The sequence below is a fragment of the Leucoraja erinacea genome, chromosome 30, assembly GCF_028641065.1.
Source record: "Leucoraja erinacea ecotype New England chromosome 30, Leri_hhj_1, whole genome shotgun sequence".
Lineage (NCBI taxonomy): Eukaryota > Metazoa > Chordata > Chondrichthyes > Rajiformes > Rajidae > Leucoraja > Leucoraja erinaceus.
The window spans coordinates 593,012-617,334 of record NC_073406.1 but is presented as its reverse complement, the minus strand read 5'-3'; the positions used below and the strand labels follow the sequence as shown (position 1 = coordinate 617,334).

Here is a 24,323-nt window from a genome sequence, read left to right as displayed (position 1 = left end):
TCCCCGCCTTCTACTTCCAAAAGCCTCCACAATGAATAGACTATTCATCCTCACCTCCTCTGCAATTTAAAACACACCTGCTTGCTACCTTTTCCAGTCGATGGATCACCTTACTTTTAGTTCTCTCTCCACAGTCACTGCTAGAACTGTTGTATCTACAGAAATTGTTGTCCTTGTTTCTGACATTTACACACACTGTTTGAGAGCTATCTTGTTGTTAAATAATATTTTTTTCTCAGTTCTAGTGGTCTATTTATTTGTATTAAGGCAAGGTGGTTTTGGATGCATAATTGACACAATATAATACATGTGATGGGAACTTTAAAACTCCACTCAAAATCTGAGACTCATCATACAAGACTGCTGCAGGAAATAATGTTACTTCAGACCTGTTTTAAAAGCTGTTTTAAAAGCTATGAGTGGATTCCACTTCTACACAATCTTATCTTGCCCATAAGATTCAAAGTTAATTGTCTAGTGTTTGCTTGCAACTATTTATATCGACCCTGTTTAGAAAGCAGAATTATTCAGAGTTCTCCTGATGTTGTGATGGCTTCAATGACCCCAGCCTCACTCCCTCCCCCAACATCCCCTCTAACCCCCTGCCACCCGATTCCCTCCAAACTGGTCGAAGACCATAACCGACTGCAAAACGAACCCTATAAATAAAGCCATCGACTCTTTTACTGATCGGTAACTGAGGGGCCAACAAAGATCACCACTGTTTCAGATCATGTTACTTAATGGCTGGTGAGTAAGAACGTGGAGCTGATTAAGCCACGAGATGATAGCTAAGAACGAACCAGTTCCATGCTAATAACAGAACTGTAATCTTATTAAACCAGAACTGATGTTTCTTATTATCAAATTTCAGACTGTTTATCTGCTTTGAACATTGCAAATAGATTTATTTTAATCCTGATATTTCCTTTCCTTCCCTCTGATAAGGGCTGGGTTTGCTGGGTTCAAAGAGCTTCCTTTGCCTTGTAATCATTGTAGGCCTGGGAGGAGTGGGCATGTAGGTTGTCACCAACCCTGCCCTCGTGTGAAATCCGTACACACACAAATTTCCCACCAAGGCTCAGTGGAAATCCTGGCTCATTTTCCCTTCTCACACCCAGAGCTGCTGAAGCCAACTAGAGCAGTTGGATGACCATCAGAGCTGAGGTCAACGCCTTCATTTCAGAGCCAGATCAGTGGGTGAGAGTTTTTAACCTCTATGTTTTTCAAGAGCTTCATATCAGGAACAAAGATCTTACAATGATGAGCCCTTTTAAATATTTCAGCATGTAAACTATATTCTACAAACTCTCCAACATGATGTATGGCCAATTGGATGCACCAGTTGGATTGCTCCATTGTAATTAAAGCTTTTTCCAACAAAAAGTATTATTTATTCCCAGAGGGAATGTATCTCTTTTTAACATTGGTCTGTGGCCTCACTCAGTTAATACTTGTGATTTTTAACCAGAGCAATACACTGTTACAGATATAACCATTTCTCTTGTTCCAGAAGAAAATAAAACACAGCAATGTTACGAATAATAATGTATAACAGGAATATGAGGCAACTTTTCAATGCTCCTTTTCAATGTGGAATTCAACCCCTGCCACCAATGTTTTCTCTCGTGGTTATCTCTCTCGCTCTCTCTTGAAATTTGTTTCATTTATTGCCGTCATTTATTTCCATTGCTAAACTGGCCATTCTCAATCAAGGTATTTGTATCAGTTTAGTTTATTGTCCCGTGTACCGAGGTACAGTGAAAAGCTTTTGTTGCGCGCTAACCAGTCAGCGGAAAGACAATACATGATTACAATCGACTTGCCCACACCAGCCAACAATGTCCGCAGTGTACAGATACATGATAAAAGTCCAGTAAGGTCTGATTGGAGGTAGACTGAGGGTCTCGGATGAGGTAGATAGTAGCTCAGGACTGCTCCCTAGTTGTTGATAGAATATTTAAGTTGCCTGATCTGCACAGTGAATGAATGGTAGGGCTCTGGAGAGTATTATAGAGCAGAGGGATCTAGGAATGCAGGTACATGGTTCATTGAAGGTGGAGCTGCAGGTAGATAAGGTGGTCAAAAAGCCTTTTGGCACATTGGCCTTCATCAGTCAGCGTATTGAGTATAAAAGTTATGAGGTCATGTTGCAGTTATATAAGATGTTTGCGAGGCTGCATTTAGAGTATTGTGTTCAGTTCTGGACACCATGTTAAAGGAAAGATGCTGTCAAGATGGAAAGGGTACAGAGAAGATTGATGATGATGCTGCCAGGACTAGAGGGTGTGAGCTACAGGTCGAGTAGGCTGGGACTCTATTCCTTGGAGCGTGGAGGATGAGGGGCGATTTTATAGAGGTGTATAAAACCATGAGAGGAATAGATCGGGTAGATGCACAGACTCTCTTGCCCAGAGTAGGACCAGATTGTGGACCAGAGGACATAGGTTTAGGTTGAAAAGATTCAATAGGAATCTGAGGGGAAACCTTTCCACACAGATGGTGGTGGGTGTATGGAACAAGATAGTTCAGGCAGGGACTATCCAATGGTAGACAGCTGCATGGTTAGGACAGGTTTGGAGCGATATGGACCAAACGCAGGCAGCTGGGACTAGTGTAGCTGGGATATGTTGGCTGGTGTGGGCAAGTTGGGCTGAAGGGCCTGTTTCCACACTGTATGACTCTAAACCTCAGCAAAATGAGCAGGAATGTGAAGGAGATGTCTCTGTTACTTCTGACTGTTCAGAGCTCCACCAAAACACGCCTTACTGATGGGCAGCACTGGGATGGACAGCAGCTAGTCAGAGGCACAGACCTCACTACTGGATGTCAACAAACGTGGGCAGCAACTAGTCAGAGGCACAGACCTCACTACTGGATGTCAACAAACATGTTGTCAGATTAATTAACTGAATGAAAACCGTACAAAGACCAGCAAAGTGGTATGCCTTCTCTGCCCCGAGTAGACCTTCTGTGGTCCCTGGAGAACACACAGCAGCCAGAAATCCACTCCATGATAGACCAGTACAGACTTCAGCAATAATGGGACTTTGAGTATTATTAGAGAAAGTTCTCGGGGGTGTCTGCTAAAGCAAAGATACATTTCTTCAGGATTTGCCTTATTTTTTCAACTCAAGTGAAACGTTAATTGAAGTAATTTCTTACATGACAGCCACAGTAACTGAGCTGTTACATTTTCCATCACACCTTTTTTTATTGGGAACTTTTGTTCCTATTTCATTTCAAGCACCCACAGAAATATCGAGACTCTCGGGTCAATTATATACTGAACAAAACTGCCTCCACCCTGACCCCGAAATGTACCTGGCTCCCATTTGCAATAAATGTGCCATTCTTCCATGTACAACACTCACTCTAACACCTCTGGATATGATTAGCCCATGGACTGAATTAGTGTTGAATGTGAACATCTTCATACTTTCTAGGATCTGAAAATCAAACCTCATTTTACACAGCACCCTAAATGCTAGCCGACAAAAGCAATGCTCATTCATCTATCTGCTTACGCCAGATTCAAAGCAAGTGTGCTCCCACTGCATCATTCTGTGGTACTTAGAAATATTCTTTCAGTGATGGGGATAAATTTAAAGCGTAAATGAAGTGCGGTGCACAAAAGTAATAGTGTTAAAATATTCTTTTTTTGCCAGCAATATGAGTTTGCAGAGTGGATTTAGAGTGGCTAGTCTAGATGATGATTAATGAAGTGAAAAAGTGTCGCATATACAACTAATTAACAAATTAGCATTTGGAAATATGAGACAGGAAGTAAGAACTCTACTGTTAAGTGGGTACTGTGAATATAAATTACAGCACAATTTGCCACTATGACTGTTATTATTCAGTTAGATATGAATAAGAACCCTCAATGGTTTGGCTGGTAAATTCCCTGCCAGGTGTTGTACATATCAGGGTATATCAATCTGCACTTAGTTAGCTTAATTGTGAGGGATGTTACATATGTGCTCAGCGCCCCAAGCTGCAGAGGGAAATAGAACAGTCACAGTTTTATTCATCACTCCAATACAGCTAGTCTGGTGAAGAAAAGCACTTTGTAGAGATTGGGGAACCTCAGCAGTGATCCCTTCTCCTGACACCAGTGTCCAATAGATTGGAGATGCACGTGAGCACCAGAATGTGTCATATGTCTGAGTCAGCCATCTAGGATGCTGGAAAGAATGGAAGTTGTGGATCTACAAAGATTGAACAGAGACAAATCAAAAATGATGCACAGTAGTAGCAATGACCAGGCGTTTGGGTAAGTTGCTCATTTGGGTGGGATGATGTAAGGATCATCTGTACAACTGGAGAGGAATGAATATCCAGAGGGGACCAGCCAAGGTTACGATGACGCCACCTTAAAGCCATGTGGTTAAAACATCCCATCTCGTTCTCAACCTCTTTCAACACCTGTGCATGTGACTGATGCATTCTTTATCTTTTATTTAGAGGGTTAGGCCTAACCCTAACCCTAATCCTAACCCTAATCCACGCCTCCCTGAACTCAAGGAAAATTGCACATAAATGATTCTGTTGACTCGAAGAGGGATGCTTAAAGTTGAACCCCCATGCCCTCTCACAGCAGGTGAGACTAGTGTAGATGGGACATGTTGGCTGGTGTGGGCAAGTTGGGCCGAAGGGCCTGTTTCCATGCTGTATGACTGTAACATGGCTATTTGCTGCTGTTGTATTTGTTCCCTTGAAGAAGGTACTTCCTGAAGCCAGGAATGAGGCCATCTCCTTACGTGCTGGAACCCGATTTAGTTACATGTTATTGTGTGGTATCTAGATTGAAAAATCTTCAGCTCATCACCAAAAGAATGAAGGAAGGATAGAATACCGTGCTGGAGTAACTCAGCGGGTCAGGCAGCATCTGTGGAGAACAGGGATAGGTGACAGGGATAGGGAATTAAGGGACAGAAGTTTAGGGGTAATATGAGGGGGAACTTCTTTACGCAGAGAGTGGTAGCGGTGTGGAATGAGCTCCCAGTGGAAGTGGTGGAGGCAGGTTCATTGGTATCATTTAAAAATAAATTGGATAGGCATATGGATGAGAAGGGAATGGAGGGTTATGGTATGAGTGCAGGCAGGTGGGACTAAGGGGAAAAAAATTGGTTCGGCATGGACTTGTAGGGCCGAGATGGCCTGTTTCCGTGCTGTAATTGTTATATGGTTATATGGTTATTATATGGTGACGTTTCACAGAGTGCTGGAGTAACTCAGTGGGTCGGGCAGCATCTGTGGAGAACATGGATAGGTGACGTTTCACAGAGTGCTGGAGTAACTCAGCGGGTGCAGCAGCATCTATGGAGCTAAGGAAATAGACAACGTTTCGGGCTGAAACCCTTCTGGGTTTCGGCCCAAAACTTTGCCTATTTCCAGAAGGATTTCGGCCCGAAACGTTGCCTATTTTCTTTGCTCCATAGATGCTGCTGCACCATAACTCAGCGGGTCAGGCAGCATCTGTGGAGAACATGGATAGATGACATTTCGGGTCTGGACCCTTCTTCAGAATGACAGAAGTGGAGGGGTACAGTGTATTATTGACAGAGAATATACAATAATAATGGTGAAAATCCATGACAGCTTTTTAAAACGAATATGCATGAAATATGGCAAGGAAAGTTTGTATATTTAGAGACGGCAGGAGACTAAAAGTTCGTTGAAATCTCTTTCAGAAAGCCAACACAAGTATTGAGGGCCAATAATGTGAAGTTCAAACAAATGAATGAATACTGTAATGAAAATGACTCACTAAAAGCTTGCTAACGTGGGTACTTATGTCAGGAGATTGTGACATTGAGATAACATGAAATGCCTGCAGGTGGTTTTATAATTCATTCTGTAAAATGACAGTGAATGATTAGTGTCCCATAATAACTTCTATAGCCTGAGATCGTGGTTAAAGCTGGGTCATCATCAGCGTCTAAGAAGTGTCCAAATGGACACTTGAATCACTTTGACATAAGTTCATAAGTGATGGGAGCAGAATTAGGCCATTCAGCCCATCAAGTCCACTCCGCCATTCAATCATGGCTGATGTATCTCTCCTCCTTAACTCCATTCTCCTGCCTTATCCTTATAACCCTTGACACCCTTAAAAATTAAGAATCTGTCTATCTCTGCCTTAAAAATATCCATTGACGGCCTCCACAATGAATTCCACCCTCTGACTAAAAACATTCATCCTCATTTCATAGATACATAGACAATAGGTGCAGGAGTAGGCCATTCGGCCCTTCGAGCCAGCACCATCATTCAATGTGATCATGGCTGATCATCCACAATCAGGACCCTGTTCCTGCCTTCTCCCATACCCCTTGATTCTGCTAGCCTTAAGAGCTTTATCTAACTCTCCACTGCCTTCTGAGGCAGAGAATTGCACAAATTCATAACTGTATGAAAAAGTTTTTCTTCATCTCAGTTCTAAATGGCCTACCCCTTATTCTTAAACTGAGGCCCCTGGTTCTGGACTCCCCCAACATCGGGAACATGTTTCCTGCATCTAGCGTGTCCAGTCCCTTAATACTTTTATATGTTTCTATAATATCACCTCTCATCCATCTAAATTCCAGAGTATACAAACCCAGTTGCTCCATTCTTTCATCATTTGACAGTCCCGCCAACCCGGGAATTAACCTGGTGAACCTCTGCTGCACTCCCTCAATAGCAAGAATGTCCTTCCTCAAATTAGGAGACCAAAACTGCACACAATACTCCAGGTGTGGTCTCACCGGGGCCCTGTACAACTGCAGTAGGACCTCTTTGCTCCTATACTCAAATCCTCTCGTTAAGAAGGCCAGCATGCCATTAGCTTTCTTCACTGCCTGCTGTACCTGCATGCTTACTTTCAGTGACTGATGTACTAGGACACCCAGGACTCGTTGTACTTCCCCTTTGCCTAACCTGACACCATTCAGATAATAATCTGCCTTCCTGTTCTTGCCTCCAAAGGGGATTACCTCACATTTACCCACATTATACCTCATCTGCCATGCATCTGCCCACTCCCCCAACCTGTCCAAGTCACCCTGCATCCTCATAGCATCCTCCTCACAGTTCACACTGCCACCCAGCTTTGTGTCATCTGCAAATTTGCTAATGTTACTTTTAATTCCTTCATCTAAATCATTGATGTATATTGTAAATAGCTGTGGTCCCAGCACCGAGCCTTGCGGTACCCCACTAGTCACTGCCTGTCATTCTGAAAGGGACCCGTTAATCCCGACTCTTTGTTTCCGGTCTGCCAACCACTTCTCTATCCATGTCAATACCCTACCCCCAATACCATGTGCTCTAATTGTGCTCAATAATCTCCTATGTGGAACCTTATCAAAGACTATCTGAAAGTCCAGGTACACTATGTCCACTGGCTCTCCCTTGTCCATTTTTCTTGTTACATCCTCAAAAAATGTGTCAAGCATGATTTCCCCTTCGTAAATCTATGCTGCCTTGGACCAATCCTGTTACTGCTATCCAAATGTGCCGCTATTACATCTTTGATAATCAACTCCAGCGTTTTCCCCACCCCTGATGTCGGGCTAACTGGTCTATAATTTCCTGTATTCTCTCTCCCTCCTTTCTTGAAAAGTGGGATAACATTAGCTACCCTCCAATCCACAGGAACTGATCTAGAATCTATAGAACATTGGAAAATGATCACCAATGCGTCCACGATTTCTAGAGCCACCTCCTTGAGTACCCTGGGATGCAGACCACCATGCCCTGGGGATTTAATGACCTTTAATTCTGAGGCTATGACCTCCGGTCCTAGACTCTCCTAGTGGAAACACCCTCTCCGCATCCACTCTATCCAAGCCTTTCACTATTCAGTAAGTTTCAATGAGGTACCCACTCATCCTTTTAAACTCCAGCGAGTACAGGCCCAGTGCCGTCAAACGCTCATCATATGTTAACCCACTCATTCCTGGGATCGTTCTTGTAAACCTCCTCTGGACCCTGTCCAGAGCCAGCACATCCTTCCTCAGATATGGTGCCCAAAATTGCTCACAACACTCCAAATGCTGCCTGACCATCAGCATTACATCCCTGTTTATTTATTCTATCTCTCTTGAAATAAATGCTAGCATTACTACCTATTCGACTTGGAAATAACTTTTTGTCAATCCTGCTCCAGCACTCCACCTCTGATTTCTGGATTTTCACCCCATTGAGAAAATAGTCTAAGGCTTTTATTCCTATGACCAAAATGCATGACTCCACAGTTTGCTGCACTATATTCCATTTGCTTCTTCTCTGCCCACTCTCCCATATTGCAATGTCACCACAGAAGGCAGTGTAGACCAATTCACTGGATGTTTTCAAGAGAGAGTTAGATTTAGCTCTTAGGGCTAATGGAATCAAAGGATATGGGGAGAAAGCAGGAACGGGATACTGATTTGGATGATCAGCCATGATCATATTGAATGTTGGTGTTGGCTCGAAGGGCTGAATGGCCTACTCCTGCACCTATTTTGAGTAAAAGAGAAACAGTAAGAAGAGGAAACACCAAAGATAGACACAAAATGCTGGAGTAACTCAGCAGGTCGGACAGTATCTCTGGAGAAAAGGAATAGGTGACGTTTCGAGTCGAGACGTCATCAGACACAAGAGGAAACACATTTAGTCGGCAGGTTGTTAGCAAAATTACCAGCAGTAACATGAGAAATGAAAGACTCTAGTTGCAATGATACGGAATAGTCTTAATGAGCTGAATGACCTACTTCTGCTCCTATGACTTATGAACTTATGATATGAAATGCACTGTCTTAAAGTGTGGCGAAAGTGGATTTAATAGAATTTCTATGTTTCTATGTTTCATAAAAGGTTGTGGATCAAGTGGTGGATGATAGAATGAATGTAGAAGGGAGGACAGTGGTGGTGTGGTTGAATGGGCCGACATTCTAGTACCCTGCGTCTCTAATTGTCCAAAGGAATGGGAATGAATATTTTTATAAATGCTATCATATTTATGTTTAATGGAGGATTATGGTTGAAAATCTAGTGGCAGCTACTCAACATCTCATTCACATCATGGCAATAAGAGATTTTCTACAACAACAAATGTATTTAGCAACCTTTAGACAAGCTTTCAAGTCATTGCAAAACTCTTTTCAACTGATGAGGTACTTTTGAAGTACAGTCACTGGTGTAATATAGGAATATTTTGATATAAATATTTTAGTTAAAAAATGCAATCCAATTGAATGCCATTTATGAAGTCAAACAGTGCCCAGTTACCTGGGTTTGGCATTCGAGAGGTCTGGCTGGTGCCAAAATAGGCCAAGCTGTTCTAAAAACAAAGAGCAAGTGTTCCCTTCCCCTTCATTTTTGTTCTAATGTTGCACAGCAATGTTAGGATTCTGGGGACGTCTTAATAGAGGTTGTGTGACTTTTGTTTTGCAGTTAAGTGTGCCCTTAAATTGTAAATAAACTAATTTCATCTGTCCGATCTTAGTGGGTGGATGATGTAGTGGAAGTATCAGTGGTAATCTGAAATATTAATTAAAAGTATCACACATCTGTTGGCAGAAGTATAAGTGCAGAAAGAACAACAACATTATGCTAAAACCATGTAGAATATTGGTTTGCCTGCCAGTGGAAGATTATGGTCATTTCTGGGCATTGCACATATCAAGGTCTAAAGAAAGAATGCAGGCTAGGTTTACTGGAACAGTGTCTGTGATGAAAGACTATTTACACTGTGAAATTAGACACATGAGAATTACTCTGCTGGGAGCAGAGGGAAAGATAGGATAAATAGGTGATTAAAACGGTGAAATCTGTAGGAAGAGGAAACACCGTAGACACAAAATTCTGGAGTAAGTCAGCAGGACAGGCAGCATCTGTGGAGAGAAGGAATGGGTGACTGGGATAGAAGTCTCCTCAGTCTGAAGAAGGGTCTCGATCCGAAACATCACCCATTACTCCTATCTAGAGATGCTGCCTGTCCCACTGAGTTACTCCAGCATTTTGTGTCTATCTTCAAGATTCTGGTCTCTTTATTAGTTTGAGTTTAGTTTCAGAAGCCCTGCTGCCAACCCAGCGACTACTTGCACGCTAGCCACAGTTGTAGGTCGACAAGCAGAATTACATCGCTTAAATCTCTACTCTGACAACAATATTTCTTACTTCAACAATGATTCACTGCAAATGGATCGGTTGTAATCATGTATTGCCTTTCTGCTGACTAGATAGCACGCAACAAAAGCTTTTCACTGTACCTATAAACTACACTGAAACTGAAACTGATTGTCAGGTGTACTGAGGTACAGTGAAAAGCTTTTGTTGCATGCTGACCTGTTGACGGTCATGATTACAATCGAGCTGTCCACAGTGTACAGATACAGGATAAAGGGGATAATGTGAATGACGTTTAATGCAAGATGAAGCCAGTGAAACTAATCAAAGACAAAGAACAAAGGACATTTATTGTCACATACACCAATTGGTGCGGTGAAATTTGAAGCACACAAATAAGATAAACACAACACTATAGAATTTAACATAAAACATAAAAATCATCCCCCCACAGCGGAATCAATGTTTCCCACTGTGAGGGAAGGCACCAAAGTTCAGCCCTCTTCCTCTGTCCACCTGTGGTCGGGGCCTATTGAGGCCTCCACAGTCGCCGACCACGAGCCCGATATTTCAGGCCCACGAACGGAAGAACACTCTCAGCGGCCCGGAGCCTCCGAATCAGCCGCTTCCTACCGGAGACCGCGGCTTCAGAAGTCCACAGACCGAGCTGGGCGGAGATTCAACACTGGCGACCTTGGCGAGAGATCCCAGGGCTCCGCGATTTCAAAGTCAGCGCCGCCCGCGGCTGGAAGTCAGCGCCGCCCGTGGCTGGAAGTCAGCGACGCCCGTCAGCGACGCCCGTGGCTGGAAGCTCCGCTGACCACAGCTCCACCATGTTCAAAGTCGGCAGTCCCAGCACTCACAGCGACCCCAGTAAGGCATCGCTCGCTCCGCCATGGAATCCAGTGCCGCGCTGCTGCTGAAGCTGAGGCTCTGCCGGTCTCCGGCAGGAAAGGCCGCGCCAATCCAGGCGTTAGGCCGCGAGGAGGGGGGGGGGGCGAAGATATGGCTCGGAGAATAGTCGCATCCTCGACCAGGAAGTGACTGAGAAAACAGTTTCCCCCTACCCCCACATAAAAAAGGCTAAGGCCTCCAAAAACAAACTAAAACAGACTAAAAATAACAAAAAGAATGAAAGGACAGACAGCTGCAGGCGAGGCAGCCACACCTGATGGCGCCACCACTCAGAAACCGAGGGTCACCAATGAGGTCGATGGAAAGTCTGGACCTGCTCTCTAGTTGTGGTAGGATGGTTCAGTTGTCTGATAACAGCTGGGAAGAAACTGTCCCTGAATCTGGAGGTGTGCGTTTTCACACTCCTGTACCTTTTGTCCCGATGGGAGAGGGGAGAACATGGAGTGGCCAGGGTGCGACTGGTCCTTGATGATGCTGCTGGCCTTGCCGAGGCAGCGTGAGGTGTAGATGGAGTCAATGGAGGGGAAGTTGGTTTGTGTGATGGTCTGGGCTGCGCCCATTATTCTCTGCAGTTTCTTGCGGTCTTGGATGGAGCTGTTCCCAAACCAAGCTGCGATGCATTGCGGTAAACTGCTTTCTACAGCACATCTGTAGCAGTTGGTGAGAGTTGTTGGGGACATGCCAAACTTCCTAAGCCTTCTAAGGAAATAGGCTTTAAATCACGGAGTCTCAACGTGGAGTTAATGTGGAAGTACTGGGAGTGGTACTACAGATGACCATTGATCTGTGGATGTCAGAGAAGTACAAGCCCTTACCGCCACTAACCAACCTCTTATCAGCCTGAAGAAGTGTCCCGACCCAAAACACTGCCTGTCCGTTCCCTCCACAGATGCTGCCTGACCCGCCGAGTTCCTCCAGCACTTTGTGTTTTGCTCAAGGGCCCAGCATCTGCAGTTCCTTGTGCCTCACATTTCTCCAGTTGCACAGACTTCACACATTTAACACAAATTAAATTCCATCTTGCAGGAATTCAACCTGTGAGGGTATGTGACATATTTTGGCTTATTGGCTTCTGTAAATTGCCCCTAATGTGCAGGGAGTGAGTGGGTGAACGTGGAACTATTGTGGACGGGTGATCGCTGGTCAGCATGGACTCAATGGGCCGAAGGGCCTGTTTCCGTGCTGTACCTCTAAACTAAACATGACGGGCACAAAGTCCTGACTGGACAGGCAACATCTCTGGATAGAAGGAATAGGTGATGTTTCACAGAGTGCTGGAGTAACTCAGCGGGTCAGGCAGCATCTGTGGAGAACATGGATAGGTGACGTTTCACAGAGTGCTGGAGTAACTCAGTGGGTCAGGCAGCATCTATGGAGCTAAGGAAATAGGCAACGTTTCGGGCCGAAACCCATAAGGGTTTCGGCCCAAAACGTTGCCTATTTCCAGAAGGATTTCGGCCCGAAACGTTGCCTATTTCCTTAGCTCCATAGATGCTGCTGCACCATAACTGAGTGGGTCAGGCAGCATCTGTGGAGAACATGGATAGGTGACGTTTCACAGAGTGCTGGAGTAACTCAGTGGGTCAGGCAGCATCTGTGGAGAACATGGATAGGTGACATTTCACAGAGTGCTGGAGTAACTCAGCGGGTCAGGCAGCATCTGTGGGGAACATGGATAGGTGACGTTTCACAGAGTGCTGGAGTAACTCAGCGGGTCAGGCAGCGTCTGTGGAAAACATGGATAGGTGAAGTTTCGGGTGGAGACTGAAGAATGGTCTGGACCGGGAACATCACCTATCCCTTCTCTCCACAGAGGCTGCCTGACCCGCTGAGTTACTCCAGCACTCTCTGTCTATCCTCGATGTAAACCAGTGTCTGCAGTTCCTCGCTGCACATGCTGCCTGGGAGTGTTGTGTTTAAGAGTCAGTATTTGGCGGAGCTCCATTGACGGAAGCGGTGGAGGATGGCAGGGTGGTTGTCCGGGCCATTGCGGGGAGTGAGGGAGTGAGTGAGGGAGTGAGTGAGGGAGGGAGCAGGGAGAGGGAGGGAGCAGGGAGCAGGGAGCAGTCGTCACCTTGCAGCGCTGAGCGGTGACACCGGAGGTCGCTCTAATCCACCCATCCCCACACTGATGGCCAGCCGCTGCCTCTCACTCACTCACTCACTCGCTGCTACAGCCCCCGCTGTTCACCTTCTCGCCACAGCTGCCCGCCCCCCACACAGGCTCCAAGCCCTTTGTGCTTCAAGTAGGTTGGGTCACCTAGACGGGGCAATTGACCCCCGTAAAGTGTCCCTAGTGTGCAGGGAGGGTAGACAGTAAAAGCTGGAGTAACTCAGCGGGTCAGGCAGCATCTGTGGAGAGAAGGAACGGGTGGGGAAACTAAGACCGCAGTATTTAGTGGACATTTAGTTTAGTTTATTGTCATGTGTACTGAGGCACAATAACATGCTTTAGTTGCGCGCTATCCAGTCAGCGGAAAGACACTCCATGATTAAGTATTCAGTATTCCCATACACTTAATGCGATAACGCTTCTGGATGATAAAGGCTCTCCCAAATCTTCCCAATAAAATGTGTGTGAGGTTGTGTGGGGATATACTGGGTGTAGACGGCACACCTTGCCACTGGGGGTGCGTCACTGATGGGGGCGAGTGAATGGTTCGGGTGACAATTCTTTGCTTCATTACTTCAGGGTTTCACACAGCAGCTAATCAGGCCCTTGTCCCACTATCCCACACCGATCAACATACCCCATCTACTAGTCCCACCTGCCTGCGTTTGTCCCATATCTCTAGTAGTTGAGGTTATTATTGCCGCTTACCCAAACAAGTGGACAATATTCCATCACAATCCTGACCTTATAAATTCATGTGATAGGAGCAGAATTAGGCCATTTGGCCCAAAAGGCTGCTCCACCATTCAATCATGGCTGATCTATCTCTCCCTATCTTAATGGCCTTCTCCTGCCTTCTCTCCATAACCCCTGACACCCATACTAATCAAGAATCTATCTCTGTATTTACTGACTTGGCCATTTGATGGTTTGGATGTGGTGATGCACAGCCTTTGACCTGTCCTGTGGTCATTGTATTTATGAGGCTGCCCCAGTTGAGTTTCAGGTCAGTGGGAACTATTTCAATGGGACCAACAGAGTAACATTTCCTTTGCTATTGCCATTTATGTTCAGGCCAAGTGAAAAAGTTCAAGATTTGGTTTCAAGGGACTCCTAGGAGGCACAGTTTTATGGTGAAAGGGGCGGTTTAACGGAGACATGCAGATCAATTATTTTTACACAGATGGTGGTGGGCGCCTGGAATGCGCTGCTAGGAGTGTTAGTGGAGATTGATATGACAGTGGCATTCAGAGGCTTTTAGACAGGCACGTGGATATATAGGGATATGGATGAGATCAGTTTTGGCACAGACATTGTGGGCTGAAGGGCCTGTCCCTGTGCTGTACATTCCATTGTTCTATGTTCCTGCACCAGAGTTTGGGATACATTCACATTCTATTTCCATTGCAAGGCATTTGAGCTACAAAGTAAAAGCCCAGCTTAAGGTCGGCTGACAGAGCAGTAAATCTGGAATGGAACATCAACCTGCCACCAGTACACTGGCTGGGTAGAGGAGGTGAGGGAGTAGAGGTGGTTCCGATTATCATCCTGGTCAGTACAGCTCAGTCGTGTACTGATTACTATGTTTACACCGGTTATGAAGGAGTCATGAAAGCATCCAAAGCTGAGATGTGAGGATGGAACAAACTGGAAAATTGCAATTTGACAGAGTCATAGAGCCATTCAGCATGGAAACAGGCGCTCTGGCCCAACTTGCCCACAACGGCCAACATGTCCCATCTACACTAGTCCCACATGCCTGCATTTGGCCCAAATCCCTCCAAACCTGTCCTATCCATGTACCTGTCTAAATATTTCTTAAATGATGGTCCCTGCTTCAACTACCTCCTCCGGCAGCTCGTTCCATACACCTACCACCATTTGCATGAAAAAGTTACCTCTCAGGTTCCTATTAAATTTTTCCCCCTCACCTTAAACCTATGTCCTCTGGTTCTCGATTCATCCTACCCTGGGCAAGAGAATCTGTGTGTTTACTCGATCTATTCCTCATGTTCACATATTAAATATTCAAAGAGATCTGCCCATCAGAATTAGTCTGATCAAATATTCTGTATTAGTGAAGGACAGATGGAGCTAAATAATATATTATATCAGTGTTAAACTGTTGAGTTGGTACTAAAGACCATCTGGTATATATTAAATTATCACTTGTAGCATGTACGTTGTAGGATGTGGAACTACCTCCTCAAGAAAGTCTCTGACTTTTACATGAAAATTCAGATGTTCCCTATATTGGGATTTCAAACCAGTTAAATGATTCTTCATCAAGACTATGCTGTAGCATTGCAACATCATAACCTGATTTGTCTATACTTTAATACCAATAAAATACTGACAAAGTGTCACAAATTCTATTAACAATTTTAACTTTTGTATTTGTACCAAGACAGAATAACTGTGTACATCTCTGCTCAAGCTGAGCACTTTGTTAGCCTGAAGTTTAATGTAAAATAACCTAACACTCCAGGAATTTCACGACTCTGCTTCTCTGATGTGTTCAGTGCATAATTGACATGGTCTCCTATCCAATATCTACACTCGTTTATTTACCTCTACCAGTTCTATATTATTCTCATATCTCCATCTCCAACATTAAGCCATCACAAAGCCCAGGATTCCATTGTAAATCCAATTACAGTAACTGCAAGATGTTATATTTTCTCAACTATTTCTTTTGATATCTGCAATTTCCTTCAGATCCCAAGTCCTCACTATCAATGCTATCTTTGCAATGCTTTCTGTTTTAATTTACTTGGAATGCTTTAAAGGTTTTACTAGACATCTGTCCCTGATTTACCTGCATTATCTTTGTAAATCAATCAAGACTTTCCTTTTTATTAATATCAACTTAATTCTGACTGTAACCTTTTTTCCAATTATAAGAATTCTTGATCTTCAGTCTTTAATTCCATTTTTATTATTTCATGTGATCAATATTTGACTCGTATTAAATCTGTGCTGTCTTAAAGTGGCACATCTATACGTGCTTTTTGCCGTGTTACTGCTGCTGCACTGTTTATAGCTCGCTGCTCAATTCTCCACACAGCTCTCTCCACCACATTTATATAAATTCTTTAGAAAAAAAATCCCAAAGCTCTTCTCAGGAATATAATGAGTCAAATTTTGGCTTCGAGATCTGGAAGTAGCTATTATGACAGGTGAATAAACATGAGACTTGAACCATGGTTATGTTTAAGGAGGATTTTAAAAAGGAAAGATGGCGATGAGAAACAGAGGGGTTTAGGAATAAAAATCCAGACCAAAGGGCAAGATGGTTGATACAACATTTGCCAGTGACGGGGAGCGAGGAGCGGCAAATGCATGAGTCATGTCTCGCAGAAGTTGCTAAACAGTCAGAGGGCTGCGGGAGGCACAGAAGCAGGGTTCTGGTGGGTTTAAAGATGAGACTCTGTGTTTTAAAACGGAGTCTCTGATGGACTGAGAGCCAATAGAGGCAAGTGGACACAAGAGACATCGATGAACAGGGCTTGGTACGAATAAGATAAAGGGAGCAGAATTTCAGATAGGCTCACTTTTACTATGTAAGATGCACATTTATCAATGAGGTTTAAAATGGCAGATAAATTACATTAATTATATAGCATGGGCAAGTTAACGTCCCAGTGAAAATGGCCATTCCTAGAGCAGGCGTTGGACTGTTCATTACTATCCCAATAATATTGTTCTGACCTCCGCTCAGTCCACCCAGGCCTATGCGATCACCCAGTTGCTAAACACTTCAACTCCCCCTCCCATTCCCACACTGACCTTTCTGTCCTGGGCCTCCTCCACTGTCAGACTGAGGCCCAGCACAAATTGGAGGAACAGCGCCTCATATTTCGCTTGGGCAGCTCACAGCCCAGTGGTATGAACATTGATTTCTCTAACTTCAAGTCTCTCTCTTTCCCTCTCTCTCCATCCCTCCCCCACACAAGTTCTCTGACGTTTCACTGTCCCTCTGACTAATTTTACTGTTTGTATTCCTCCTTGTCACCTTCCCCTCAGCTAACAATTAACCATTCATTCTCCATTTCCTACTCCACGGGCTGCTTTGATCTGTCATTTTCACATCTTACTCTTCCACATCTCGAGACTCCTTCGCCCCTGACTCTTGAGTCCGAAGAAGGGTCTCGACCTGAAACATCACAAATGTTTTCTCTCCAGAGATGCTGCCTGTCCCGCTGTGTTACTCCAGCACTTTGTGTCTATCTTCAGTGAAAATCAGCATCTGTGGTCCCTTCCTATACAATATGGTTCTAGTTTTGTGTGACTGTTCTGGGGTTACAGTAATTGGGTTGTACATGATACTCCTGGGATTATGAATCACACTGGTTAGGGATGGCATTATGGTATTTCTGATCCATGGCATTTATGCTGGCCACATGTGTGTTTACTTCTTGTACTATACATCATGGCTTCTCCAATCTAATGTACGTTAGTTGTCAGTGTACAAGTTACCAAAGATAAGAAGCATAAAAAGAGACCAATATGAATAAGAAGCAGATGGGTCAGGATTTGTAGTAAAACGATGGGACAGAATGATCAAGTTCATTGATGTCAAATTGGCAGCAGACTGGCTCTGCATCAACCTACTGCTGTACGTTTCCATTGACTTTGATGTCAGTGGAGATCATGGCAGCAACTTATACCATAGAGTTGATCTAATGACCATCTGATTTCAGCCCTGACAGAAATTCAATGAACCTAACCAGGGATTTTTCCTTATTGCTTAAATAACCAATAGTGAGCATTTTAGTCCATTATTTTTCAATGTTAGTAACTGTCATCTTTAGTGTTACTAATTATTTATCTTCCTCAATTTCACCTGAATTTGTCAGATTATTGATTTGTATCAGGTTCAATGATCAGAACGTTTTTTTGTCACAGAAAGACATCGCCTTTAAATCCAATTCTGCCTTCACCTACTGTCCACTGTCGACAGTGGGGTATTTAAGTGGACTGCACCTGTTTACATACCTCCTCAAACTGCCATCTCACAGATATTGTCCATCTCTGTGGCTCAAATATTTGCTGAATAAACTGATGGAGCCACCTGGGGACATGCGAATATGACCAGGGTGCAGAAACATTCCCAGTGTTGCTGGTGTATCTGTCCTCTGTATCTACGTCATGTGTATCTTATTGGCAGAACCTGATCTTGATTGAAAATGTATCTTATGATTACTCTCACTGATCTACCATCCACAGTTCTAGAATACAGTACCAATATTGTCCCTCGCTGTTGACATTTGTTTTTCCACGAGTAGAATTCTGATTTCTCACTTTTATTGGTGTCTCTTCTACTGTACATCGTTCTATCTAAATCGGATGAAGAGCAGAAGTTCTCAAACATCCTCAAGGCTCTGAAGAATCGAGGAAAAACCAAATTATCTCATGGAACGATAGTCCCTTCCTTGACTTCTTTACCCAATGGGTAGAGGGATAATATCATAAGACACAAGAGCAGAATGAGGCCACTCGGCCCATCGAGTCTACTCCGCCATTCAATCATGGCTGATCTATTGTTCCCTCTCAACCCCAATCTCCTGCCTTCTCCCTGTAACCTTGATGCCCTTACTAATCAATAACCTATCAATCTCCGCTTTTAAAAATACTCAATCTTGGCCCCCACATTCCATAGGTTCACCGTCGTCTGGCTAAAGGAATTCCTCCTCATCTCCAGTCTAACGTAGTTAACTGAGGGGGATGAAGAAAGCCACAGGTTTCAAGTCTGGCAAAAGAATGGGTTGGACTAGGTGAGACTGTAAACATATGGGTATTTTAAACAGTGACGATGAGAACATAAACACAAGTGGAGCAAGTTGTGGTGTTTTGACAGCTAGTAATGGTCAAGAGATCAACATTGAAGTTTAACTAATTTTGATTTTTCCCACTAATACTTTTTGCTGGGATTGGGGTCAGAGTGGATTCCTGTCCTCTCTCTCTGTTCCATCCCAGGGCTGCTGGTACAGGCGTGTATTCATTTCCTTGTGCTTCAGTGTGATCAACATGGGCAATAATTACTCCCATCTGAAAATCTGTTGTCCTCAATCACCAAGTCATTATTTTTGATCTGCGCAGATTAAATCTGGCAATGAGTCTTGGGGAGAGGCATGGGACAGACGGCATGGGACGGCATGGGACCCCCCCCAATATGATAAGAGGCATGGGACAGACGGGGCAGATGCTGGAGCTGATCGCCACGATGCGGAGGGCCCAACCGCTAGCTAAGGGGGTCAAGATCGTCCCGTCAACAGAGGGCTCGAGGCCCCTGGCCATGGGAGAGCAAAGAAGGGAAGAGATTTGAACTTTTTTTTGCAGTGACTCCAGCACAGTGAGGAATGTGGAAGAGTCACTGTGGTGGATGTTTATGTTAAAATGTATTTTGTGTGTTCTGTTGCTTTTTATTTGTGTGACTGACTTGGCAAATGTAATTCATCGTATGTTGCGAAACACACTTGGCTAATGAAGTATTATTGTGATTGTGATTTGTAGTAGAACGATGGGACAGAATTTTCAAATTTAATGATGACAAGCTCTCCATTGTTCATTCCCATAGACTGATGTCCTGTCCACAGACTTATACCAGATAGCTGATCTACTGACCACATGATTGCAGCCCTGACAGAAATTGACCGAACCAACCAGGGATTTTTTCCCTGGTTCTGAAGAAGGGTTTCGACCCGAAACGTTGCCTATTTCCTTCGCTCCATAGATGCTGCCTCACCCGCTGAATTTCTCCAGCATTTTTGTCTACCAGGGATTTTTTCTTATGGCTTGAATAACTATTAGTGGACATTTAATTTCATTATTTTCCAATGTTAGTAGCTATGTCATCTTTCTTCCCCATCATTCTTGTGAATCTGTAGGCCATTGTTGATTTGTATCAGGTTGAACGGTAACACATCCAATGACATTGCCTTCTTCATCACCACGCCATGACCATCCATCCCAACACCATATTCCTGGATTACATGAAGATATATCAACTTTCAACGAGAAGGCAGCTATTCCCCTTCCTAGGGACTAATCCAGCAATTTTCCACCCTTATCTTCAGAAAGACATTCGATTGTCAGTGGAAGCCGAGACTGCCAGACTCGGCGTTTGATTTGCCTTGCTGTGCCAGTGTTGCAACTGTGCTCTGTTCTAGATTCAATGTCCCTCCATCTCGTGCCTCTGATCTGAGTAGTTTGTGTGCTGGATCAGTGGCCCATGGGTATGGTGTATCCTTTACCCTGGGATATGTGGCTCTGGTCTAAATACCTTGTGTGCAATAACCCGGGGTTAGCTGCCCCCGATCTAATTACTGTGTGCGCTTTATCCCGGGATAAGGGGCTCTAAAAACCGTGTGTGTGCTGTAGCCCGGGTTGGTGGCTCTGTCCCTGTGTGTGTGTGTGTGTGTGTGACCATGTGTGTGTCTATGTGTGTGTGTGTGACCATGTGTGTGTCTATGTGTCTATGTGTGTGTGTGTCTATGTGTATGTGACCATGTGTGTGTGTGTGGTGTAGCCCGGGTTGGTGGCTCTGTCCCTGTGTGTGTCTGTGTGTGTGTGTGTGTGTGTGTCATATGTGTGTGTGTGTGTGTGTGTGTGTGTCTATGTGTATGTGACCATGTGTGTGTGTGTGTGTAGCCCGGGTTGGTGGCTCTGTCCCTGTGTGTGTCTGTGTGTGTGTGTGTGTGTGTGTCTATGTGTGTTTGTGTCCGCATGTGTCTGTGTGTGTGCGTGGCTATGTGTGTACGTGTGTGCTGTCCCTGTGTGTGTCAATGTGTGTGTGTGACTATGTGTGTGTGTGTGTGTGTGTGTGTGTGTGTGTGTATGTGACCGTGTGTGTGTGTGTGTGTGTGTGAGCCCGTGTGTGTGTGTGTGTGTCTGACTCTGTGTGTGTCTATGTGTGTGTGTGTGTGTGTATGTGTATGTGTCTGTGTGTGTGTCTATGTGTGTGTGTGTGTGTGTGTCTATGTGTATGTGTGTGTGTGTGTGTGTGTGTGTGTGGGTTGTGTGTGTGTGTGTGACCATGTGTGTGGCCATGTGTGTGTCTATGTGTGTGTGGTGTAGCCCGGTATGTGAGCGGCTCTGTCTGTACCTTGTGTCACCACTTTGCCGAACACGGGCAGCGTGTCCACGGTGGAGCAGTTCCAGCGGCGGTTACGGAATTGGTGTTGACATTCCTCAATGGCCAACTCTGCCCCTCTCCTCACCGAGTCCATCACCTCCACGTTGCGTTTACAGATCTGGATCTGTCGGTTTATCAAACCCTTCAGGCGCTCGCACGTCTCCTCGTCCTGGATGCTGGCGATGGACGATAGCTTGGCCAGAAACCTGTGGACAAGGGATCAAATACAGGCAGTGTGTAAGAAGCAACTGCAGATGCTGCTGTACACCGGAGATAAGCACAAAGTGCTGGAGTAACTCAGCGGCACAGGCATCATCTCTGAAGTGACGTTTTGTGTCGAGACCCTTCCTCAGACGGTAACTCCGCGGGTGAGTTTATCATGGGTGCAGGAGGTGGCCCCTGACGCAGTGGTCTGACCCGCAGAGTTATTCCAGCTCTGTGCCAAACACAGAGGCAGGCGGGCTGGGTGAGTGGGAACTGGCTCACCGGGAAACTACCGGTACACAATGACGGGGCGTAACGCAGCCGGGGCGCAGGGAGAAAGCAGGAGGCAGCTCCACATGGTACACCCCACACGGTACACCCTGTACATTGTACACTCCACACGGTACACCCCACATGGTACACCCCACACGGTACATCCCACACAGTACACCCGACACGGTACACCCCACATGGTACACACCACACAGTACACCCCGTACACCCCACATGGTACACCCCACACGGTACACCCCACATGGTACACACACACGTACCCCACACGGCGGCACACCCCACACGGAAGTGACCCACACGGTACACCCGTACTCAGACGGTACACCCCACCCCACACACCCCACACACACAGGTACACCCACCACGGTACACCCACACGGTACACCCCACACACACCCACACACAGACACTGGGTGAGTGGGAACCGGCCACGGGAAAACTCCGTGCACAATGACGGTACGTAACGCAGCCGGGGCGTACACACACACAGGGTACACTCCACACGGTACACCCCACACGGTACACTCGACACTGTACACTCCACACGGTACACCCCACATGGTACACCCCACACGGTACATCCCACACGGTACACCCCACACGGTACACCCGACATTGTACACTCCACACGGTACACCCCACATGGTACACCCCACACGGTACACCCCACACGGTACATCCCACACAGTACACCCGACACGGTACACCCCACATGGTACACCCCACACAGTACACCCCGTACACCCCACATGGTACACCCCACGGTACACACCCCACACGGTACACCCACACACCCACACCCACATGGGTACACACACACGGTACACCCACACGGTACACCCCACACGGTACACCCCCGTACACCCCACATGGTACACCACACCCACACGGTACACCCACACACGGTACACCCCATACACCCCACACATGGTAACCCCACACGGTACACCACACACACGGTACACCCACACGGTACACCCCACACGGCACACACACACGGTACACACCCCACACGGTACACCCCACACGGTACACCCCCGTCCACACCCCACACGTCCCACCCACACCCGTACACCCCACACGGTACACACCCACATGGCACCCCACACGGTACACCCCACACGGTACACCCCACACGGTACACCCCACACGGTACACCCCACACGGTACACCCCACACGGTACACCCCACACGTACACCCGACACGGCACACCCCACACGGTACACCCCACACGGTACACCCCACACGGTACACCCCACAACCTCCACCACAGTGGTCCTGGGCCGCTGCCAACTAGTTTACAGATACAGCGCGGAAACAGGCCCTTCGGCCCACCGAGTCCGCACCGACCAGCGATCCCCGCACATTAACACTATCCTACACACACTAGGGACAATTTACATTTCCACCAAGCCAATTAACCTACAAACCTGCACGTCTTTGTGGTCTTTAGCGCTACGATTAGCCTGGGGACTCGTGGTATAAAGTGTAGTGTTTCACACTTTAGTAAATACTGGTAAATACATTACACTACAGGGATTCAATCTAGAAATTGCGTAACGCGAGATAGTTGCAAATCCCAGTTTCCCCATTGTGTGTGTGTTTGCGTTATCACACAGCGTTACATCGTCGTGTCCGCTTCAACGCAAGAGACGGGAGAGCGAGGCACATACAGCAGACCAGCCTGAATTACCCTCCAAACTTCCCTCTAGTGTAGTGTCTAACTTCATTTGTACAGTTTTACAGATGTTTTTATTTTGGTAACGAGGCAGATTTAATAGAAGGTAGACACAAAATGCTGGAGTAACTCAGCGGGACAGGCAGCATCTTATCTCTGGAGATCCCGCGGAGTTACTCCAGCACTTTGTGTCGATCTTCGATTTAAACCAGCATCTGCAGTTCTTTCCGACACACATTAAATAAAACCCCGATACATTTGGGGGGGTTTGCGCTCGTGTTTGCAGAGACACATAAAATAAAATGTGTAAGAAGGAACTGCAGATGCTGGTTTAAACTAAAGATAGACACAAAATAGAGGATCCAGGATCCAAAATCCAGGACAAGGGGTCACAGCTTAAGGATAAGGGGGAAATCCTTTAAAACCGAGATGAGAAGAACTTTTTTCACACAGAGAGTGGTGAATCTCTGGAACTCTCTGCCACAGAGGGTAGTTGAGGCCAGTTCATTGGCTATATTTAAGAGGGAGTTAGATGTGGCCCTTGTGGCTAAGGGGATCAGGGGGTATGGAGAGAAGGCAGGTACGGGATACTGAGTTGGATGATCAGCCATGATCATATTGAATGGCGGTGCAGGCTCGAAGGGCCGAATGGCCTACTCCTGCACCTAATTTCTATGTTTCTAAAATGCTGGAGTAACTCAGCGAGACAGGCAGCATCTCTGGAGAGAAGGAATGGCTCTAGAGATGCAGACTGGTTCACTGAGTTAGTGTCTGCCCATCTTACGTAAATAAAACCACTGTTTGAATCTTCGGAAATAACTATTTTCAGTTTGAATTTGAAGAAATGCTGGACATTGGTTGAGGTAATTGTGGAAATCACACA

At 45.6% G+C, this 24,323-nt stretch overlaps 1 protein-coding gene across 1 annotated transcript in view; it reads right to left on the bottom strand.

The window, feature by feature from the left end:
* wnt4 (wingless-type MMTV integration site family, member 4) overlaps positions 1–24,323 on the bottom strand; it is a 40,696-nt gene that overhangs the window by 12,507 nt on the left and 3,866 nt on the right. Inside the window, exon 2 of the mRNA XM_055659050.1 lies at positions 21,234–21,469. Within this exon, the coding sequence (XP_055515025.1) occupies positions 21,234–21,469 (236 nt within the window). The remainder of the gene's footprint in view (positions 1–21,233; positions 21,470–24,323) is intronic.